General features: G+C 28.2%; 1 protein-coding gene across 8 annotated transcripts; it reads left to right on the top strand.

Annotated features, from left to right (window-relative positions):
* Positions 1–6,063: 6,063 nt before the first annotated feature.
* Positions 6,064–24,099, top strand: LOC107162820 (uncharacterized). Of its 8 annotated transcripts, XM_089226641.1 has the most exons (10): positions 6,065–6,272; positions 16,314–16,538; positions 17,185–17,430; positions 20,091–20,157; positions 20,237–20,398; positions 21,193–21,301; positions 21,457–21,532; positions 22,295–22,327; positions 23,842–23,909; positions 24,005–24,099. In XM_089226641.1, the coding sequence occupies exons 1-9, from the start codon at positions 6,161–6,163 to the stop codon at positions 23,847–23,849; spliced, it is 1,038 nt and encodes a 345-aa protein (XP_089082767.1). In that variant the 5' UTR covers positions 6,065–6,160; the 3' UTR covers positions 23,850–23,909; positions 24,005–24,099. The 8 variants fall into 8 exon arrangements, with proteins under 8 accessions (XP_089082763.1, XP_089082762.1, XP_089082769.1 ...); XM_089226637.1 differs by having other exon boundaries at positions 6,064–6,272; positions 22,295–23,909; XM_089226640.1 differs by having other exon boundaries at positions 23,842–24,099.
* Positions 24,100–24,480: the final 381 nt, after the last annotated feature.

The raw sequence follows: 24,480 nt of genomic DNA, 5'->3' as shown, positions 1-24,480 counted from the left end.
TATTGTTAGCGCGATTTGATGGATTTTATTTTATTTTTAATTGATAGGTATGCAAAAATATCAAAATATTATAATTTATTATATTTTATACAGTATTTTTGATGAAAATGTATTAATTCAAAAATATATTTTTTTTTAATGTTGTATAAAGTCTTGGGACAATTATAATTCGATAAGTAACGTCAAATAACATTAAGTTATCAATTATACTTATAGAAAAATCAGCATAGATATTTTTATTAAAATCTCATGATTTACCAGTTAAGTATTATTTTAACTATTATTTTAATTTTTTTAACTTGAAAGAATTCATAATATATACTTATGTATTAATGAATCCTTATCAATCATCGTCAGGTGCTATAAATTTAATAACAAGCTATTACACAGCTTGTTAAAGTTAACTTATTGTTGAATTTAATCAGCCTATCGCAAATCATCCTAATAAAAAAAGATCCAAAAGGTTTAAATGATGTTAGATTAACCGTTTTCATTTATATAACATTTCATACAACAATAAAAAAACGGTAATAACTGAAAACAAGTTAAATTAATTTTCTTGGTATTTCTACTATATGTGCTGCAATACCAGTTTATAAATATATGATTGTCAATAATTTACTACTTGAAAAATTGAAAATAAAATAATTGAAGACTTAATAGGACTCAATTATTCTTTATAAGTTATTACAGCTAAATAGTAAGTAAACTAACATTAATAATAAATGATAAAAATGAAAGGTAAAAAATAAATATATCATGTTATTTTAATATATAAAATACCACTAAACAAACAATTTATATACAAAAAGTTGGCTCTACAAATATAAAATTAGGTGTAAGTTAATCAAAAAATTGGGGAACATATATTGAATTCAAAATTATGTATCATGTGAAAACGTTACGCGCTCTAATATCGTCTAAAAAATTGATATTATCGCTAGTGGTAGTATTGATTATTGATGAATCACTTTTTTACTATACAGTTATACCTATACTGATATATTTCATATTTTTTTATTTTTCCATGGGAAAAGTCGGGTTATACAGCTAAAAGTTGATAATGGTCTCAGGACTGTTATCCGAAGATAAAATATTCAAAAACTACTGGACCGTTTTCAATAGAAGTTATTTCACTTATATCAATTGATATTACCTTGAGACCTATAGATCGTTTATAGCTTATTTTTTCAAATCTTTTATTAATAGGTATAGCTTAAGGGTAACAATCACTCATGACATTTTTTTCAGTTCACGAAAAGACAATTTTTTTTATGTGGTTGTCATAAGCAGGTTATATATTTTTATAATATTATTATAATCAGTGTGTCATCAATTAATATATATATATTCACAAATATATTTCTTAAAAAAACCAAATATTTGGCTCAGTAACACCGGTTGATACATACATATATTATATACAGCTATATTATTATTATAATCATAAGATTATAACATTATTTCTTGTATAAAGTATGAACAGGCTTTATAAAGACATGAAAATTTCTCCAAAGATTTATTTTTTATTTTTACTTAGGCATTATAAGCTATTATGTAACAATTTTAGTATCATAATATCATTATTGTGTGAATAAAATTATAACATAATATAATTTTAAATACCTGTATGAAAATTTGTAATTATCTATTTTGTTATGAGTAATGTTAAAATTAATTTTTATGTGTATAATGTTATAATTTATATCTAGTAACTACAGTAACATGTTCCATGGCTGGCAAATCGACACTGGACCAAATCCATGTTGTCAAAAAGATAATCGAAAAAAGCCACGAGTTTGACAAAGATGTCCATCTACTGTTTGTGGACTTCAAAGCTGCATATGATTCAGTGAATAGAGAAAGACTATGGAAAGTAATGGACCAATTGGGGATACCAAGAAAGATCATAAGAATGATTCGAGCATGTGTGAATGGGTCGAAATGTAAAGTTAAGTATGGAGGGGAAGAGTCAGAAGAATTTGAGGTAAGGACAGGCTTAAGACAGGGAGACGCCTTATCACCAGCCCTTTTTAATATAGCGCTGGAATCAGCAATGAGTGAGACTTTGGATGGAGCAACGGGAATCAAAATAGGAAATGATCAGCAACTGGTAGTGGCAGGATACGCAGACGATGTAATAATAATGGCGGAGAGTGAGGAAGACCTTAAAAGAACTTCTAACAAACAGATAGAAGAGGGTGGAAAAATTGGATTAATGGTGAATGAAAAAAAAAATAAAGTACATAATAGTCACGAGACACAATCATGAAATAAGGCATTTGAAAGTGAATAATTATAACTTTGAGAGAGTAGCAAACTTTAAAATTTAGGGGCAAATATTAATGAGAAGGCGGACAGTCATGAAGAAATTAGACTAAGACTGGTAGCGGAAAATAAATGCTACTTTGGACTAGTACCCCTACTCAAGTCAAAACTACTATCATGGAAAACGAAAATAACGTTGTACAAAGTTCTGATAAGACCGGTAGCACTATACGCCTGCGGTGCTTGGGCAACAATAAAGACAGGCGAAAATAGACTAGCTACGTTTGAACGGAAGGTTCTTAGAAGGATATTTGGGCCAAAAAGAAACACTCTAAGGGACTTCGAAGTAAGAACAAACCGAGAAGTAGAAGAACTATATAGCGAAACAAATATAATTTGAGTCCTTAAGAGTAGTAGACTGGGATGGGCTGGACATGTGTGGAGGTCCGGAGGCCGGACACAAGAAGGCCGAGAGGACGGCCCAGACAGTGGTGGAAATACAGGATAAAAAAAAATGCATCGAGACTGGGAGTGAATGACGGAAAAGAACTAACTCAGGATAGAGATAGATGGAGGTAAATGGTTGTTGCGGCAATGGACCTAAATTGCCCGTAAAAGCCAAGAAGAAAGAAAGAAACTACAGTAATTACTATCGGATGAAATTGTATTAAAGAGATGTAAATAAGGTTATTTTTATCACAAAACGATAAATTTCTTTCTGAACGTATGTTTTTTTTTTGTTCGAAATAAGGTGTGTTACATAACCTTTTTTGTGTGACAGTTAGTAAATTTATCCGTTTCTTATAGTGTTTTTTACTCTGTATGACTGTATAAGAAGGAAAAACAATTGGACAACAAACGTATATTATGTATCGTGTATAACAATTTAATACGCGTTTATCTGGTCGGGTTAAAATGTCCAGTAGTCATAAGCGTGCGTAGGTATTCTTGGCAGGGGAGGCAATACTTTAGCTAAGGAGGTCCAGACTCCAATCCCCCCACCCGATTTTCTCCAATTGGTAGGTATAATATTATATTTTGGTGTAGAGGAAAATCTCGCAGGGGAGGCAACCGCCTCCCCTGCCTCCCCCGTAGCGCACGCTTATGCCAGTAGTGTTTGTGAATAGACATGTACACACACAAGCACACTCATTGTAGTACTAATGTTAGCCAAGATAATTAGTATATGGTATGTAATATAGAACATCATGCTAGCTAAGAGTATATTGAACAAAATTTCATTTTAACACGTCTAAAGTATATTACATTATAAATTATTATATTGCGCTGCACAGATGCTTCATTCACAAAGTGCATATATGTATAATTAATATAATTAGTGTAGTCAGATGTGTCATTGAAAAACTGAATAACGAGGAAAATAATCAAAAAACATGAAAAAGTTACTAGTTTTGTTGTAAATTTTTGTACCCTTGAAAATATATGAACATAATACTATGTGTTCACTAATGCACTCTGTGGTCAAACAATAGTAAATCAATGATAATATTTTAAACGTTAACTACCAATAATTATTAAAATTTAGAATTTAAAAAAGCGAGCAAGTGGATGTCACTCTGCTGTACACTGTACAGTAGGTTACAAGTGGGTTACTATAATAAATGGTATTAAATTTGAATTCAATAATATTATAATATCATTGTATACGAAGAACGATTCTGAGCGGAGACGATTTGTCTGTCTAGGATATATTATTCTATATTAAATAAATTGTTATTAATTCAAAAAAAAAAAAATGTAAGTATACATATCTATGAAAGAAAATGAGTGCTAAAGTAGTAAGGTGTATCCGAAGTGGAGGCTAAAGCAAAAGGAAATATATATGTATATGTATGTTATTTTATGATTTTCTCCATTATACATTCTCAATCTCAATATAGCTTTGCGAAAAAATATTTGTTTTAAGAATGGTATAATTTATACCTTTAATAGTAGGCGATGACCGGTGGGTAAATTAAAGTATATATTATATATAATTATATGCATATTTAAAAAGAAGGTTTTTTTAAAATAAAATATAATAATTAAATAATAACGAATCATTGTAGAAATACTACAAAAATTGACAAAGCTATATTTTGATTGTGAAATCAGTTATTTGTGGTATAAATTATAAGCTATTATTAAACTGTACAATTATATACATATATAATTGTACACAAGTACCTACCTACTAATTTTTAATTAAAAATATTTATACCTACATCATGTGGTATTCTATAACTAACATAACGATACATATTTTAAAATAATTTTTTTCCTGTACGAATAATATTGTACTTGTTAATTTGCACATCTTGTTGTTTAATAAAGTCTAAATAATGTTTTAAAAATTGGACAGTGGCATACTGTCATGGCGCTCATATACGTACAATGATGGGGAAAATAATGTTCATATTTGATATATTTTTTTTTTAATGGATTGATTTTTGTTGACTCAAAACATTATTAAAAATATTGTTCGTACCCAAATAATATAATGGTCTATCAGTCTAAGTAGTTTGCCTGTAGATATTTTACTCATCAAGTAAAAATTATTAATCATTAATACATTTTTTAGGGTAATATGGAATTTGTTCCGGGGTCAAATAAAGTGTACGAATTGATTCTCATAATATGTAAAAATCGATTTTCATATGATATTTTATTAGGTTTTATTATGTCTGAGAAAATTTATAAATATAATATTATATCCAATAGATTGCTGAAAATAGAAAGTTTATTGGTAAAAATATTAAATAATTGAATAACTGCCAAATTTGAACTTACATTCGTCAAAAATATATGTTATAAATTCATACCAGAATATAAATTTTTTTATATACATTCTTTATTATAACCAACTGATTTAATATGATACCATATATTATTATTAGCATTAATAAATGCGTACTACGTAGATATAGGTTAGGTTAGGTTAGAGCGTATATTATGGTGCACCGGAAAAATATCTAAGTAGCATTTTGTGAAAATTTATTTTTATTTTTTATTGCTAATTTGTGTTTCTATGGTAACAAAGCGTTGCAAAAATCGGTCTCCCGAAAATCGACTAGAAAAAAAAAGTTGTACCCAGCCCAAAAACAAATATTTTAAAATATTTGAAATAATTTGTTTTGCGCTTCAGAGAAAACAATAAATTGTGTATCACCAAAACTAACCTATCTATAATCACCGCGGTATAAAAAAATGTATCTAATTTTTTATTTAAATAGTCACACGAACGACGTACTAAGCTTATACGTTATTGACGCAAAGGAGAAAGGACCGTCGTCCTATTTGCAGTTGAAGTGTAATTTCGTTATTATTAAATTCAAATTTTCGCGCGTTTTTGACCGCGTTGCGCACTCCTCTCCATTTCGTCTTCAGTGATGGCGGTAGTGGGGTTGGAGGTTGGGGGGAGGGGTTAGGAATTTAACGTGGTAAAACCCCGTTCGCGAGTTATATATTATATACATACAGTGCACACAAATGTATACCTATATTATTATAATCGATTTCGTCCAGCCTACGCAAAAGCTGTAGTCGGGTTTACGGGGGCGTTCGTATGTGCGAGGGGGTTGGGGGGGGGGAGTAGGTGGAAGCAAAGCAGCCCCGTGGACTTTTTATCGATTCGTGAACGGCGATGGGGAAAACCCGCGGTGGCGTTCGCGTTTGCGCGCGCGCGTCCGGCCGACAACGCCTCCTCCGCTCCGTAGCGGCGTATTGTTTTTATCATTATTTGAAATTTTGAACGCTCGGCGACGACGGCGCGACGCGCGACAACGACACCGCGGCAGCGACACACACGCAGTAGCCAGTAACAGCTGCGCGTCGTCTGCCGACGGTCACACGACGCTTGCGGTCACACATTTTCGCCTCCGCCGCCGTTGTCATGTCGTTTGTGTACGCGTTCCGTACGATGGACGTGGTGCTGCTTGTCGCGTGTTCCTGTACGTTTTTCGGCGAGTTTCACACGACGTCCGCCGCCGTGCCGTATCAAGACGGTAAGTCGATCCACTCCTCCACCACCGCCCGCACTAACATATTTCACTACACCGATATCGTCAATAATTGTCACGAACAAGCCTATAACAATAATGATTAATAATATTATATCGATGCCATTGTCGCCACTCGACACCCTAGTCCCTAGTGGTATATAATAATTATGCAATTTAATGTACCTATAGCATAATATTCTAATATTTATTACAATTTCATAACCGATTATTGGAGTACAATTTATCCGTCACACATGGATGTATTATAATAATATTACAGTGTTAATCAACACATCGTCATCCTTGTCGTATCGCAATCGCATTATTTCGACATTCACCACTTGTTGTGCTCCTTTCGTGCAGAAGTCACCGCCGCCGCTGCCCGATAGAAATAATGATGTTTTATTACCACCTGTTTCCCCGCTTGATTACCATCCCTCGAGACTATCACACGACCGTTTCATAATCTATTATTATAATAGATATATTTATTATTATATTCATAAAAAGTCGTCTATTCTGTTTGGTTGGCGTGCAGAATACAATATACTCGTAGTATGTCAGTTTAGCATTATTCGTTGCACTTGTTTGGGCTCGTTGATCCAATTCCAATAATAACAGCAACATATTGTACTTAAGTAATTGTAAACTCGTGACACTGAAATCTGTGAAAATCATTCCCCTAGCAAAGTACATTTTTCCAAATAGAAATAATAATACTTTTACACATAATATCATGTATTATTGTGAATGTTCATAAAGGTGGAGGGGGTGATGTGGGCACCACGTTTTTTGAATAGGCTTCGAAATTCAAGTCACCACACCTCTTATTTCGTCTCTATATATTCAACAATTCTTAGAATTTGTTTATTTCTAAGTGTACCCTGAAACAGATGGTAAAAAATAAACTTAATAAACTTCAGCCTCATAACCAATATAGAGATTTGTGACGGCCTGCACGCTATACAGTGGTAGGACTCTACTTTTAGATCTATTACTTTTTGTATTACGATGTTATTATTTTAGCGCTTGTATATACCTATTATATAGTAGGTTAGGTTAGGGATTTAGAATTTAAGAATATTTAATTTACTGCGCAGACCGTTTTCCTGTTGCTGACGGTCGATATCTTATAAGAATTTGCAAATTGTATACATTTAATTAATTTCAAAAATCTATAGGTGCTCTACTCATACGGTATATTGTATTTATGAATATTAATTAAATGTATACAATGTAGTATACGTCATAACGACAGCACAATGTAATAAATAAAGTACATGAAGACAACAATAATATTATTATGCATGTAGTATATACATTTAAGACATTTATTATTATTCAAACTTATTCGTGTACACGATACCTAAAATAATAATAATATAATATATTAATAGGTATTTATGCGCATTATAAATTGCGCAAACACCATAACAGCTATAATAACAGTATGCAGTACAGTACACAGGTGGATTAGAAAATGTTCACGTGTAGTTCTCATAAGCGTAAATTGTTTATAAATCATTAACAATGGTCCCGAATTCATTTTTAAATTATCTTTATTATAAATAAAAACATTGTTGAAAGTATCATCTTTTTAAAGTTCAAGTTTATTCCTAGTTTCGATTTCATTTCTGGGTTTTTATACTATATAAGTTATAAATATGGTATGTAGTTTGTAAATTAATAACGACATTATATTCGTTAATTTACCTACATAACTTACTATATTGCTATAAGTTTAACGTAGTTATGAAGAAAAAAAATGTTTAAGAACAAAGAACAAATATTTCAACTTTTGAAAGACCATAAGATTATCACATAATCCTGCCTGTTTTAATTATGGTTTTTAGTAAAAAAAAAAAAAGGAAAATATGCTTTTTTTAACTTTTATACAATAAATATACATATTTTCAATACATAAAATTTCAAATATTTTTTATTTTGTTACGTTTTAGTGATATACATATTCGCTTGTCTATATTATCGTATAAAATACCAATAGGTACGAGGTACCAAAGCGATGAAATAGCTGTTTCTACCATTACAATTTACAATACCAAAAACATAAACAAAACTTACCTATTATTTATTAATATACGTACTTGTATTATTACTTATTTTCTCGAAAATTGTGTCTTCAGTCTACATAATTATAAACATTTATAAACAAATAAAAACTCATTCAGTAGACAAAAAATCCAATTGATTTTTGCGTGATAAATTTGATTGAAATATAATTCATTTTTATGACAAATTACAAATTTATGCTCATTGGAATTAATTTAGTTGGTAATTATTTTAAGGATGTTTAATACTATTTTATTTATTATACTTGATTTCTACGTGATAAATAAAATCATATACATATAATTATTTTATTTGAAGAAGTTTTGGGTTTAAATTAAATAGTTAATGATATTTTTATAAAATTTGTACATCTACATTCTACATCAATGGTATATTTGAAAAATTAAAATACACGATATTTCTTAAAATATGTTTAAAAAGTTTATAAGCATCTAACCTCAGGATTGTTTTAAGTTCACAGATTTTCTGTTTTCATTTTAATTATTTCTGAAACAATCTTAATCATCATAACAATATAATAACCAATATTATGTACCTATAAGAGTATGTAAGCAAACTATGATTTATACTCTGAAATCTTTCTGAACCACACGTAACGTGGACGAAAGAATACAAGCAAAATATTTTTGTTTTTTTTTTGAGTTATCTTAGATTAAAATCACCTATTACAAAACTATATGGCAAATAATATTTTTTAGGGTTTGACATATAATTTTAAGTCTAAATGTATTCTCAATAAATTGTGTAGCCATTTAAATTTACAAAACAAAATTTGTATTTTTAAAGCAGAATATATGATCAAATACCAAACTAATGTGTCAAAAATATTGCAATAGGTGATTAGTGATGACTCTGAAATTACCAACTCAAAGTCGATTTTCCATAAATACATTTTTTTTACGTTTCCTGAGGACCAGATAGATAAAAAAAAATTATGAGCTGACATCCATAGAAATCATAATGTTATACAAGCTAAGATAGAAATTATGTGTCGTAAAAGAAACCATGCTTTTGTCTGTCAAAATCTAAGTATCGATATTTTATTTATATGACTTGTACCTATATACTGTGGTACAAAAGTGTATAGCGTCGGTTGTGGCTCAGCCGGACCGGGTTCGATCCTCAACCATCGGGCGGCATTTTTATCCGGGCAAGTCACGGTGTCCGAAGAACAAGTGCCGCTATCCCTCACTCCGGGGCATGGCAGAAACCTACGGGTGACCCTATAGAAATTCTGCCAAAACTCTCACCCACGTGTAAAACCAACCTACAGTTCCATAAGAACCTACAGCACTACCACAAAAAAAAAAAAAGTGTATAGGTATAACAAATTTACAATAAATTATCCTTGTGAATTCAGCTAAATATTTTAAAGTAATCACTTCGAAATTACTTAATAATGATTAATATCACTTATGGCATGAATAGCTTTATTCACATCAATCATATTTTGTTTGGAAAACAATTAAAATTGTAAGTTATCAAAAATAGCAGTAAATTCAATCTACTCAAAATAGACGTTCAATTTGGTGATAATTACTAATGTTATTTTTAATATGACTAGCTGTCAAATGCTCAGGATTTATATTATTTACATAATTATATTTTGATTACATTATTTTTTTTTTTTTTTTTTTTTTAAACGTTAACATTGAATTTTTCCAATTAATTGAACATTTATTATTTAAATGACAACTATTATTACTTATTTATTAAAATGTACACGTTTATAGAAAATATTCTTCATAATACTAAATATTTGTAGTATTTCAATATCCATGTAGATTGTAGGTATCTATAATTTATTAAAATACTGAGTAGTGCTATTGTATTAATACTTTATACATATAAATATTTATTTAAAAACGATGATAGATACTAGAAACTATTGATTTTTTCAGACAGGTAGATATTAAGAAAGGACAATTTTTTTATGTAAATATATAGAATACAAATTAGTTTTAAAATATTTTTTGTTTTCCGTACTTATAATAATTTTAAATAAAAGATTCTGTAAGTACGAAGTAGAAACGACTTGGAAAAATCAAAAATATCGTATATACCTCGATATAGTTCATATTCTTTTTTCTTTTAGAAAGCAAACTAATAATAATAATAATAATTTGGAACTCAAACTTTCCGTAGCGTAATGCAATGTGCTGTACTCTTCAATTCAATAATAACTTTGTAATCTTTTATATCTTTTATATAGCACAAACGTTTAATTCTAACTGCACACTATATATACCTATATGAATTGTCAAATGTTCCTATGTTTGCACTTCTAAGATTACATACACTCCAGTAACTCACTGCAGATACTTACAGATTTCACAAGATTTGAAACGGCAAATAGCAATAGTAAATATTAATATACAGATCAGTTTGAAGTCCGATGTCGGGTACCAAAAGTTTGAACTGAAACAGTGTATCATGTTGTATACAGTATACACAAACTTCAAAAAGAATGTGTTTGCACACATTTTTGAAATATCTGTTAATTTAATTAATTTTAAAGAACTGATTGAACTGAACTTTACTTATAAAGTTATAACAAATATAAGGGGACGAATCGTTACGATAAAAAACATAACTTAGTTTTCTTCATTTCCAACTTTTTCGTTATAATCTTCGTATACTTCGTGACTTCGTGTATCCTTTAATTAAACGTGATAACGCCGATGAGTAATTTTCACTTTCACAGCATTTATTCGATAAGCAAATTTAAAGATAATTTATTTTGTTACATTTCAACGGTATCTGTTATACTATAATAATATAATATAAAGTCACGTCATACTTTGATTTCTTATTAATTATTAGTAATTGAGGATAAAATAAAAAATTATTTTATCAAATATTTAAAAACATTTTTGAATATTTATGATTAATGAATATTGTTTTTTGCTAACTATGTTCTATAAATCCTAAATGAGGAAAATAAATATAAATATTCGCTTATACCTGGTGACTCATCTTACAAAATCAAACTGAGTATATTAATTATTGATTATTACTCAACTAGTTTGGTGCACTCATCTTGAAAAATAATTTTAACCATATTAACCGTAATATTATGAAGTTATTTGGTCTACAATGAATCGCATTATTTTAAAATTAAGACATACATACCTATTATAGTCGACGGATAGATAATTTTGTACACTGAATACATTTATAAATATATTTTTCGTTTAGTAGTAAGAAAATTAATAATTTTTAATTGTTTCTTAATAAAGGTATAGGTAGTTCAGCAGTTGCAGGGGCGTATACAACGGGGGGCGATAGGGGTGATCGCCCCCACCCCTGGACATTGTTGAATGTGTTTCATGTATAGGTGCTTACATATTTTATTATAATATTATATTAAAAAATTAAAAATACAGTGCATATTTTTTCTTAATGGAAATGGAATAAATGGATAATGGTTATCAAAAACCTGTTATCAATTAAGAATGAAAATAAGACTCATTAAAATCAAAAGATTAGAGATATCGTGGCTATAATCACAGATATATACAATAATTATTATTGTTGTTGTATCTGTGGCAGTGTGTCTATAATAATTATTAATTGTGATCGTCTACAACTTACAAGATTATATTATTTTTTTTTTTTTAATGGTCCGCACTCTGCAACCTTATTAGACATTAGTATAATACTATGTTATGGGTTATGAAAGTGGGTAGAAATCATTTATTGAAGTTAAAGCAAGCGAAACGATCGAAAAATTTTGATCCACCAATTTATTTATAATCTGTACACTTTCGTTTATGTACAAATTTTTTTATAAGAACCTATGATTTGAGTTCAAATTTCGCCCCCCCCCCCCCCCTGGAAGAAGAACTGAATACGCCCCTGAGTAGTTGTAATTAAATCATTCAAAATGCAAATTCTGTTGAATATAGAGCTTTAAAAATACAAATATAGAGTATAACAAAAAGAGCTGGTAAATGCTGTAACTTACTATAGTCTATAATTACATATTATAGTTTTTAAATCGATAAATTGTGTCATGATTAATATCAAATTTATTCATCTATAAGTATACCTAACTATTGAAATTTATTATGTTTATAATATTCAATTACATTTAAAATGCTAATTGAAAGTTATTAGTTGTTAATTTGTCACATATTTGGTTTTATACATTTTGTTACACACTCAAGTAGATACACCTTGTAAATCGATAGCAAATAATGTATTGATCACAACTATTTAAAAATACCAACATATTTTAGAAGAACTACATATAATTATCTATTTTTAAATAAACTGGAATAATATTGTTGTTTGTCACTCAATCTGCTATAATGTTAGCAAGAGTAATAAACTTTTATTAAATATTTTAATTTTCAAACGAGATTTAATTTTTGTTATTTCACATATCCATAGGACTTGACGTATTGAAGATGAAAGTATAAAAATCACCGACGCTTAACTATAGATAATGTTCTTACCTAAAACATTGATGAAGATCAATTTAATCTAATGTCAAAACTTACAGTACACTAGGTATTGAAACTAATGAATGAGAAATTGTTATGTCCTACGTTTGTAACAGAGGGACAACAAATGCATGATGGGTAGCATTCTGTATTAACACGTGTGAAATAGGTACCTACAAAATATTATAGTGACATCTTTTAATATTTTAATAACTATGACATATATTAGTGTTTTTATTTTTAAATCTTCATATTATATTTTACATGCAAAATTAGTTAAATTATTTTTTTAATTATTACAAAAATTTAATATTATGATTTATTAAAAATTAAAATTCAATTTTTTTTATTTGAAAATGAAGCACGTTAAAAAAATTTAATACTGATTGTTTTGGACACAACCTAGGAAATTATTCTTCTGCCCATTTCCTTATTTCATCATTATTGTATATATACTATAAATTATATTAGTATATAGCTATGTATACAATATACATACAATTAATGTTAATGTAGTATAATATACATTATAAATTATAATATTACCTTTATAAAACCTTATATCTAATATCTTACTTAAAAATATATGTATCATTTATGGATGTTAATATTAGGGTGATAAACTTACTAATCAGTAATCAGTAATCACGTTTTATGTAGTTAATTAGTCGTATAACATCCTTAAACTAAATTGATATTTATAGTTTTAAATTTATTATGCTCACCAGTCACCATACAGGCACGACTATCGTCTATCAATAAAAAAGTGTGCCTATAACTAAAATATTTTAATAGTACTATAATTTTCGCAGCCTAACGTTGTACTATAGTAGACAGTAATAGGTATAGCCGTATAGGTCACGACTGTCATAGAAGCACCCACTGGTTTTTACTTATGGAAATGAGAACTATAACTGCAGGCAGGTGTTTTATAATGAAATGTGCATATAACAACAAAGACTATAGAAACACAATAAAACTACACCTTTTAATGCAAAATTGAATTATATGCTTACTCTAAAATTGTAAGTATAAGTATTTTACTCAGTATTTAATGATATCGATAATCTCTTCAATGTTTATGAAGTATCTATATGCGTCAATTATGCGATATATCGATGGTATATCGATGGTATTCATCCACGATCTACGATACAAATTATATTGTAATGATTCAATATTAATCTTACTATATTATCAAAATAGTATAAATTAAAAAAATAAATAAATATAGGATGCATATCGTAAAAGAGATGTGTTTAGTCGCCTTGAAACTCACTTCATATCGTGTACGCGTGGATAACATATACATTGTTTTTCTATTAACTTTTTAGAATTACAAGTAGGTTTGAGAGAAATGAATACGTTAGATATTCAGGTAGGTATATGATATAACCTTTTTAGCATATTTTTTTTATTACCGATTTTGGTTTTGATTTCATCGAATTAATATTTTGGAATAGGTGTACAAGTCTTGCATAGTATACACTATACAGTATACATACATATTTTATACTCGATATTATCGTCATTAATTAATATAGGACATAGGTATCCATGTTTCATATAATATACCTATCTATATTCAATAGATTTTAATAATTCAAATATTTTGGGACAATAGCTAAAAAATTTTACGTTTATTATCCAAGTGAAATTTATAGGTTTGTGTGTTTTTAAAGGAATAAAAAGTTACTTTTATTGAAATCAAAAATTTATTGTAAACAAATAATATAAAATAATATGTAAAAACAAAACTACCTATGTAAAAAATTATATAAAAACAATGTAAACAATGTCAGCCAATGGCCACCGCTACCGAGGCTTATTAGTTATTACAAATAAAAAAAAAGTTACTTTTTATTTCATGATAAATCAATAATCATTAATAATTTTTTGTTAACTCAATGTCAAGAAATTAAAAGTTAATTATCTTAGTTTCTGCTGCTCATATTATGTACTTGGCTGATACTAATTATTACCAAATTACTGTTTATGTTTAGTAGGTACTCATTATAAAGTAATAAAAATGTTAGCCGTTAGGTGAACTATTAAAAATTTTTTTAAAGCATTAGCTAGATAGTATAAAAATAAAACTTATCTATATGCATTTTATAGTGATAACAAATTATAAAGAATTTTTTTTATGTAATGTATTTATGTTTATTTAATTAATATTTGTATTTCATTATGAATAATTGAATGGTTTATATTGTTCAGTCACCTTTCATCACAAATTCTCTATAGGTACTCATTAAGTAATGTGATATAAATAACATTTACGACTTTAAAATTTAGATATAAATAGAATTATCACACTGGTTACGCAAAAATATACATCATTCATGAATCTTAAATTTTAGAATATTATTAAAATTCTTTATTCATGGTACATACAATTTATTTATTAAATTAATGTAAGCAGTAAGCTTATGTGGTTATGAAAATGGTGAAATCAAATTGATAAAGAAATTTTGCATCATTTAAAACCTATCGATTCCAGTGTAAATCTTATATAAATAGTTTTTGAAAAAATACTATTGAATTTTCGCTTGTGAAATCTATAAATTGAATTAATGATAATTTTTTAAGTTTAAAACTTTTTTAGTTATATAGAAATTATTTTACTATGATAATTAATGCGTTCTATTATTTTGTCTATAATAAAATAATTTTTACGTGATTATTTTTTAAGTATTAGTATATAAAGATACTATTTATTTCACTAAATTAATATAAAATTTGTTATCTTTACTTGAATAAAACGCTGACTATTTAAATGTTTAAATACTGTGAATATAAATTATAAAAATACAATATTATTATCGAATATTGTATTTACACCTATAGAACCATTTGGTTCACATGGATATGAAAAATTATGTACGATGAGTAGTTTCGGGTCTTTTGGGCTGCAGCTGTGTACACAGACAAGATCAATAATGCAAGCTAAATATTGCAAAATTGAGAAAAATATTGGCAAGCACTAATTATTAGGTATACGTACATATACAAAATAATAAAATCAAAAACGAAGGTTATTGTCATATTATAATTGAGTTTGTATTTTGAACAACATTGTTTCGGTCATTATATGACTTATATAAAGCGACCAGCTTGAGGTGATATGAACAAACGGTGGCAAGTATTTTTTTATCAGTTGTCTGTATATATGTACATCCGGTTTAGCACGTGAAAAGTGTGATAACAATGATAATATATATTTATACAGTGTTATTTTTTTTTAAGTATGACAACCATTATTTTGAAAACTATTAACCTTTATGAAAATATTTTCCATAGATAATTAGAAACCATGTGTATGATGGATTAATGTATACATATAATAAATAATAATTATATATATTGTATAATGTGTTTAAGTGTATACTTTGTACCTATATTTGGCAGTCATAACGCCAAAGTTGTTATTTAAATAAACATTGGGTTAATGTTTTTATGTGTGTGTATATATATATATATGTGTGTGTGTGTGTGTGTGTAGATGCAAAAGAGCTTATAATCAATCAGTTGGCACAAATTATCAAGGATCAAAACTATAGGATGCGGAATAATCTCCAGGACCCGTATCCGATCCCCCTCGATCAGATAGACGATGATAAACGGGCGTTCACATACGACCTGGCATCACATCTACCTGAAATAAACACTGGCAATCAAGAAATACCATTCGCCGTATTGCCCAATGACCGTCGTTACTATCAACCAGGTAGTTGGTGGTGGTCAGCTTTCGAGTAGTAGTTTTTAATTAGTTTTTCTTCTCATGCATGCGTCGTATCACTGTAGTATTTTTTTAATATCTTATTTTAGTTCACTGTTATGTCACAATTATAATTAAATGCTTGACATCCAGTTGATTTATAATTTAAATTATGGATGACGGATTTTTTATAGTAATTAATCGTACCTATTATTTTGTTTTTGTATAATAGTATGACCACAGATTAAAATATTCAATACCGAAGAGTGCACTTCGTTCTTACGTATAGATAAAACGACTCTAAAATTACACGTTAGTCGACCTTGGATAACCCTTCTTCAGGCAGAAAAATATTTTATACATATTTTAATAATGAATCGTTATAATAATCTCTAGTTTAGCACTATTATAATACGTATTTTGAATTAATTTAAGTGCATGTTTATGAAGATATTTGTTCATGTTTTGGAAATTATTGTCATAATTATTTATGAATACCTATATATATACATTTTGTGTAATTTGATTAAATATAGAGTAAATTAATGTTATATATTAATATATAACATTAATTATTATATATTTTATATATTGTTATTTTATATATTTTAATTATTAATAATTTGTTTTGTAATACGTATTGTTTGTGGTTAAGTTTTTTCCAGTCACTTGCTACCACCAGACTATGGGCCCCGTAGATATCATAAAAAGGAAAGGTCCAAAAGCAGTGAAGTACATGATAATTTGTCGTACGGATCAGACGGATATGTTTCATCAAAGGTCACCACTGAGAACACGACCACCAGTGAGGTATCGATGGACTTACCGCAGAGCAATTTTATGCACGTCATGCCATTTTCTACTCATTCAAGGTTCAGCCAAGACGATTACTATTTCTTTGGTATGTTATTAATTATTATATGTCCATCTTTCTAGTAGTAACTGTTTAAATAGCTTAGAAAGCAATACGAAGGCATTAATACGAAAAATATATCCATAGTACACTTTATATAGAATTTAACTAAAATCAATGTACTTATTTTTACTTAGATATAAAAAAAATGTTGATAAAACCAGAAGTTATTGGATTTTATTTAATATATCATCATAAACTTTAGTTTTTAAATACACGTATTTTATACATACATGCCGTAATTTAAAATACATTTATGACTTTATGAGTTATGATGCTTAATTCCACCAATTTTTATGTACAGTAATTTTTAAAATTATAATATTGCTTAAAACTATAAATGTATTTTAATGAATAAATATTTAGATGAAATCATTAAATATATTTTCTATATAATAGTAAAAAAAAAATACATAATTATATATTCTACATCAATTATTAGACTATAATATCATTGATTTTAATGCATGTGTGATGTTTGTAAAGTATTATAGTTTAGTTTAAAATCTATTGCCTAGTTATAATTTAAAACGAATTCTGCTATCATAATCCATCAAGTATTTTAAATATTTTAAAAAGCACCAGTACAAGATATCTATATTGTACCTACATATAATATACCTTCTATAGGAATAGGAAGGTAGAAAAATGTGAAACGTCATATGCAATCTCGCAAATACGAAATATTTGATAAGTGGTATAGTAGGTCGTGTGCATTTATGAATTTTTATATAAAAGGTCCAAAATGCTCATGATTTTAAAATCCATTAAATATTTTTTTATAATTATAGAATAGTTTTAATTCTATAAAATGAAATAATAATGACTACACACAATTTGCTAATTTCGTAATATAAGCAAATATCTGCTAAGACTTAAGACGTTAAGCCGTTTCGAAATCTTATTGGTTGGATCCCAAAAAGTGGTATTATTTTAATTAAATAGAGGGAGAGAATGAACTGTAGGCCTATAGGTGACCATCATGTTGGGGGGGGGGGGGGCAGGTTGAAGCACTTTTGGTGACATAGCGCCTCTCCCTCCTCTCCAAATAGAAATGTATGTACCTACATTAGTGAGTTATGTTAACACTGTTAACAGTATGAAATCGGGTTTTTATCCACATTAGTTTGGATAATGTTAACCTCCTTTTCCACACAAAATGCAATCAAATGTTCCTTTATATGAAGTTAGGGATTAGTTCAACTCCTGACACAGTTTCAGAAATGTGTAATAAACAATTTAACGTTTTTGAACAGGCATTAATACATTACTATACACATATATGAACAAAAGCTTTATTAAATTCATTTGAAATTGTTAATGTATCGGTAGAAAAGTTCACACAAAGTATATTAACACCTAAATAAGTAGGTTAGGTACATTCTAAATATATTTTTTAAATGATTTTATAATTTAGGATAAAATTGTGGTTGGTGTTAAACCAATCATATATTTTACCTATACCTGTTGGATATTTTCGTGATTGATAAGTACGTTTGGAAAATATTTAAAAATACAAACCATAGGTATATTTTAATGATTAATGGTTGAAATATATAAAAAAAAAGGTAAACGTTTGCATTGAAATTCGCAAATTCGTAAAATAAATTCATGGTAATTCAATTTAATAAGTGTAATCACTAAACGATAAATATTAAATATTACAAGGGGTCAAAAATATTTATGAATTAACTTTCATAAAAAAAATGTTGAACAGCTAGATAAAACATTATTAATCTTAACCAATTTGATGTGACTCATCGCGAAAAGTGTTTTTTAAAGCTCTTTTAATGGGTTTTTAGTTTTTCAATACGTTTTTGATACTTATGCGTTTCATAAATTATGTGTTTGAGTGGTAAAATGATGCGCTCCGGTATGAAATATTATATGTACCCCAGGTATTATACCGCCTATATTATGCGCCATGCATATATTTATTGAAGCCGATCAACAACGATAAAGTTTGACAGATTACTTCATTGGACGGGTCATTATATCTGAATCCTTTCTATATTGCATTATAAATCTATATTTAATATTAAATATTATGTTTAGGTGGAAAAATGCGGTTTTCGGATTATTAGGTAAAAATAAACAAATGTCAATATTCAAAATTGAATGAAACACAAACACATTTTAAAATCGTCTATTAAATTAGCATAATATAATGTATTTTCAATATAGCATTTATAAACGAATTCATAATCTTAAAATCTATAAACTCTTGTAGTTTAATAAATTAAAATGTATTATAAATATGAATATATTACATAAATTCCATTGCATTTTTGTTTTCTTTATGCTTTTGTATAATAAGTACCGAGATGAGCATATTATGACTCGCGCGTATAAGGATTTAGTAGATTAGTTTTTATATTTGTATTTTTTCTAGTATGTAATAAAAAAAATTCTGGTCAGCATATTATGTGATTAAATATAAATTATGTATACTACAGTTATCATTTTATATCCCACTGAGCTCTTTGAAAGAAATTTGGTGCTCTTTGCGAGGATGAGGGGCTTTGTTTGTTACCTCTTTGTTTTTCAATAACATAATTACTGTCGTCATAATATCATTTAAAACTGCGTATAAAGTGTATACAATTTTTCAACAAATAATAATAATTTGTTCGATTGCTGTTTTCCAGCTAAAGCCGCTGGCGTCGGTCTAGCTGTTCTGGTCGTCTTGCTCATATCATCCATAGCATGCTATAGGTCAGTAAAGCTAACTATGCCAAAGATGTGACCTCACACGATTGTAATTTAACACATTGTTCTTAATACACATTTTCAGAATGCAAAAAAATAACAAGGCGACGGCGGATATAGAGTACCCAGCGTACGGTATCACTGGACCCAACAAAGATATGTCACCCACTGGCGACCGCCGCTTGGCACAGTCCGCCCAAATGTATCATTATCAACACCAGAAACAACAGATCATCGCTATGGAAACGTGAGTAAAATATATACTTTCGAGGCAGGGATAAAGTTCTTAACTTTACTGCAGATACACAAAACTTCGAGGCAAATAATATTATCGTATTTTGATTTTCAATGTGCTTGAATTTTAATTATGTATTATTAACAAGACATTTAAATTACAAATTTTTATATTTAACACATAGTTAATACGTCATAGAGTATAATATTATAATATTATGATATTATACAATTATGATTTATACTACAGCTAGTGCATTATTGGTTAATCGCGAAAAATCCTACCAGAGTTTCCCATGTTTATTTGATTGTTTTGTACAACCGTTTCGATTAATGCAAACAAACTCTCCAACAGCGGTCCCTTTGATATTACATTACACAATGTCTACGGCATGTCTATATATACATTTATATAATAATGATAAATTATATGTTATATATTTACACGAATACTCTATGGAAAATTAAATCAATAGAAACCTTAGATTTCGTTTGTACCAGTGTAAAATCAACCAAATACATTAAAAACGAATGAATCAGTAAATTTATATATAATATATACATATAATTATAAATTTTTGAAACTAATTCTCATTCTGTTATTGATTCCAAGTGCTCTAACACTTATATTGTAGAAAATAAATAAGACACAAAAATTAGGATTTTTACTATCAAAATAAAATGCCTGCAAGGGTAAAACAACAATTAGTCTTTGTTGCTGTGATATAATGCAGTCTCCTTATTACGTCGTGTAACTACGCATGAAACAATATTATAATACAAATATAATTATTGTTTGCTTCGCAGGAACAGTTCGGTCAAGGAAAGTCGATGCGGTTCAGTTAGCGATCCAGACAGCGACGATGACAACGAGGAAGGCGATTACACAGTTTACGAATGTCCGGGATTAGCACCTGTAAGTTATTTGTAATATAATTTTTTAGAAAAACAGTTAAACAAATGAATATTTACATCATAATATAACTCATAATGAACTTGATATTTTTGTGTGTCAAGGTCAACGCAAAATATTAAACATAATGAAAATGAATGTGCGCGTTCGTGTTCTAGGCTGGAGAAATGGAAGTGAAAAATCCGCTGTTCTTGGATGACAACACGCCGGCGTCTCCCAATGCTGTTATAACTAGTAAAGACAATATTCCGGGAAATGGTGTCATACCAACTGCACCCGTCCCATAAGAGATTACTAATCACCCATCATTCTATAAAACATTCGTCTATAGATCCAAAATCAAAATGTCAATAACATTATTTTATTTATTTATTTTTAATTTTAATACTATACTATAATAATTATTACCTAATTATTTAAATTTTTGTTTCTCTAACAATGTGGTATATTCGTATATAATATATATATATATATATATATATTTATATATAAACCAAAACAATTTATTGTGTGGAATGGATATAAAAGGACATAATAATATTACATGGGACTGGGACCATACATGCGTGATTCTGCAGAACGTGCACGATATCAAACGCGGCCACTGACTGAATTCGTGGATAAGGCCCCCGAAAAATAGTATTGAAATATGTATTATTTATTTTACGATGCCCTCCTCTCCTCCCAACCGTTCTTCATCATTAATATTAAAAATGGTCTTTGGTTGAACATTCTTATCAAACGGAATAGTATTGGGCATCTAGAAAGAATACCATGATAGTATGACATCAAAATTACTACTCCTTAAAACTGACAATATTTTGAATGATACATTTTAACTTACAGCACTGTCTATAATTAGTGTATATGATCCATGTCGTGGATACGTAACTATAATATTATTAATTATACTATGAAATATCTTGATTAATTTGATTTTTTTCCGAGTAGGTACCCAAATTTAAAGTTTGAAACAATAATATTTGTATTTTTCAGAATATCCGGAATTTATAATCGAACGTGACAATAGTGAGTTTGTTCTTGTTCTTTTTTATTCAAACGAAAACTATTTTAAGTACATTACTCGATTTATCCAAAAACTAATGAGCTTCAAATTACCATTGAAAACAATTATTTATTTTCAAAGTATTTAAAAAAAAAACCCAAACTATATTTTGACAAACATCTATCAGGAACATTGTGTAATTGATACACGTATCCTATTTCTATTTTTATGCAATATTTACCACAGATCCGTATCTTTCACGACAATGTGCGCTATAAATAAGTGATATTCTCTTATATATTTCCAATGAGTTATCACTTATCGCAGTATACAGTCAAAAAAGGTAGTAAATATTTTATGGGACAAGATGGATCCAACTATTTGAATTTTACAAACCATTTTAGTCTCATACTATATATATATATAATATGGGCACGTAAATATTCTGCATACAAATGAATTTATATCATATTCGGATATACTATATTTTAGTTATATTATTATATAATATACACATATTATACAAATTATATTTTACCCGTTGAAAACATATTTTAAATGTCTATTTATTTTGTTCGTACAATAGTTTACAATAGTTAGTTTTAATACCAATGTTAATAATTAATATTAGTCAATTCATTATTGTTTTTATTTTAAAGTCTTCCAAATGTACTAGACCACTTAAAATCTTCCGCTCGATATGTATATACTATATAGTTATATTATAACATTTATAACACATATATATATATTATAATATGAGTCAATAATAATAGGTATACTATATAATACATACTAATATATGTATATATTATTATAATAGATAAAAATTATATTCAAGCTCCAATTGTTTAAAAGTATTTTTGAGCAGATCTTTTATGTAAACAATTATTCATTCCGATAGGATTTTTTATAACGTAGGTAGTAGGTACAATTAAAATACTTTATAGTATATATATACCTACTGACAGATGGTTAGAATGTAATTTGTACTTGAAATTGAATACAGTTAAGTCATGACAAAAAAAGGCCCAGTAAAAATACATGGAAAAAATACTTAGTTTTATTGCGAGAAAGCATTTATATATGTCTACTTAGATGATTGGAACTTGAGATGTTCGTTATACAAATTGACGGCGCGTTACGAAAATATATAAATATAAATAAGTTGAAGTTTGGGTATCTGCTGTAAGGCTTAAAACATATTTTATGTTAATTGTCAATGACAATTAGGTACATTTCAAATTTACTGACAAAAAAATAATCAAAATATAACCTTAACACACGTAGGTATACCGAAATCTTGTCTCAACTTTATCTTGGTCGTCAAATTGCCAAAGAGAAATTATTAGAAAATCAAGATATGCATAATGTACACACAACTGTGGTAGACCAACGATGTTCAATGATTTTTCAAGTTTGTAAATTTAAAGATTTCAAATATATCGAGCGAGATAGTTGTAGATTATATAATATAATATCATACTATATTGAATAAGTAACTGTACAAGTTTAATTATTATTACCCATTTCCCAGGTATTTAAGTTTCAAGAGGTCAATTCAAACGTTTTGGAAATCCTATCAATTAACATGCTAAATAAATTGTAAGTTAAGCTAAGTCAATTGATTTATGGTAATTCGTAATATATATATTCACGCATATATATACTTCATCATGATTATATTATTATTATTGCAGGTATACTATTAATATTATATTGTTAACAGAGTTTGAAATATTTTAACTAAAACGAAATTCTACCAAATACACCATTATTATTATACTGTAACAACTGTTCGTTTTGCTTATTTATTTATATCACACCTATCATCTACCTAAATCCATAGTATGTAGGCGTATTACAATTTTTCTACAAAACTATCAACAAAAGTAAGTTGTACCATTCGTACGGTGTACATGCAGCAGTGACCAGTGTATACAAATAATAGTTCATAAATATATCATACATTATCATGATAAATGCAAATTACGCGGGTGTTAGATATTGATTATCCCGGGTCCCGTTATTCCTATGGATTAGTAAGTAGTAACTGAACTCAATTATAGATTATAATATCATAGTTCTATACGTATTGTACGGTGTCGATAAAATGTACGTATAAACCGTAAGATATTTTCACACTGGTTCAAAAACTTAAACCACCAGATGTTTA

This window comes from Diuraphis noxia, unplaced genomic scaffold (genome assembly GCF_037042655.1).
Source record: "Diuraphis noxia isolate RWA-SAM2 unplaced genomic scaffold, SU_Dnox_SAM2 contig0004, whole genome shotgun sequence".
Lineage (NCBI taxonomy): Eukaryota > Metazoa > Arthropoda > Insecta > Hemiptera > Aphididae > Diuraphis > Diuraphis noxia.
The sequence above is the reverse complement of the archived record's forward strand: the minus strand, read 5'-3'. Positions and strand labels throughout refer to the sequence as shown.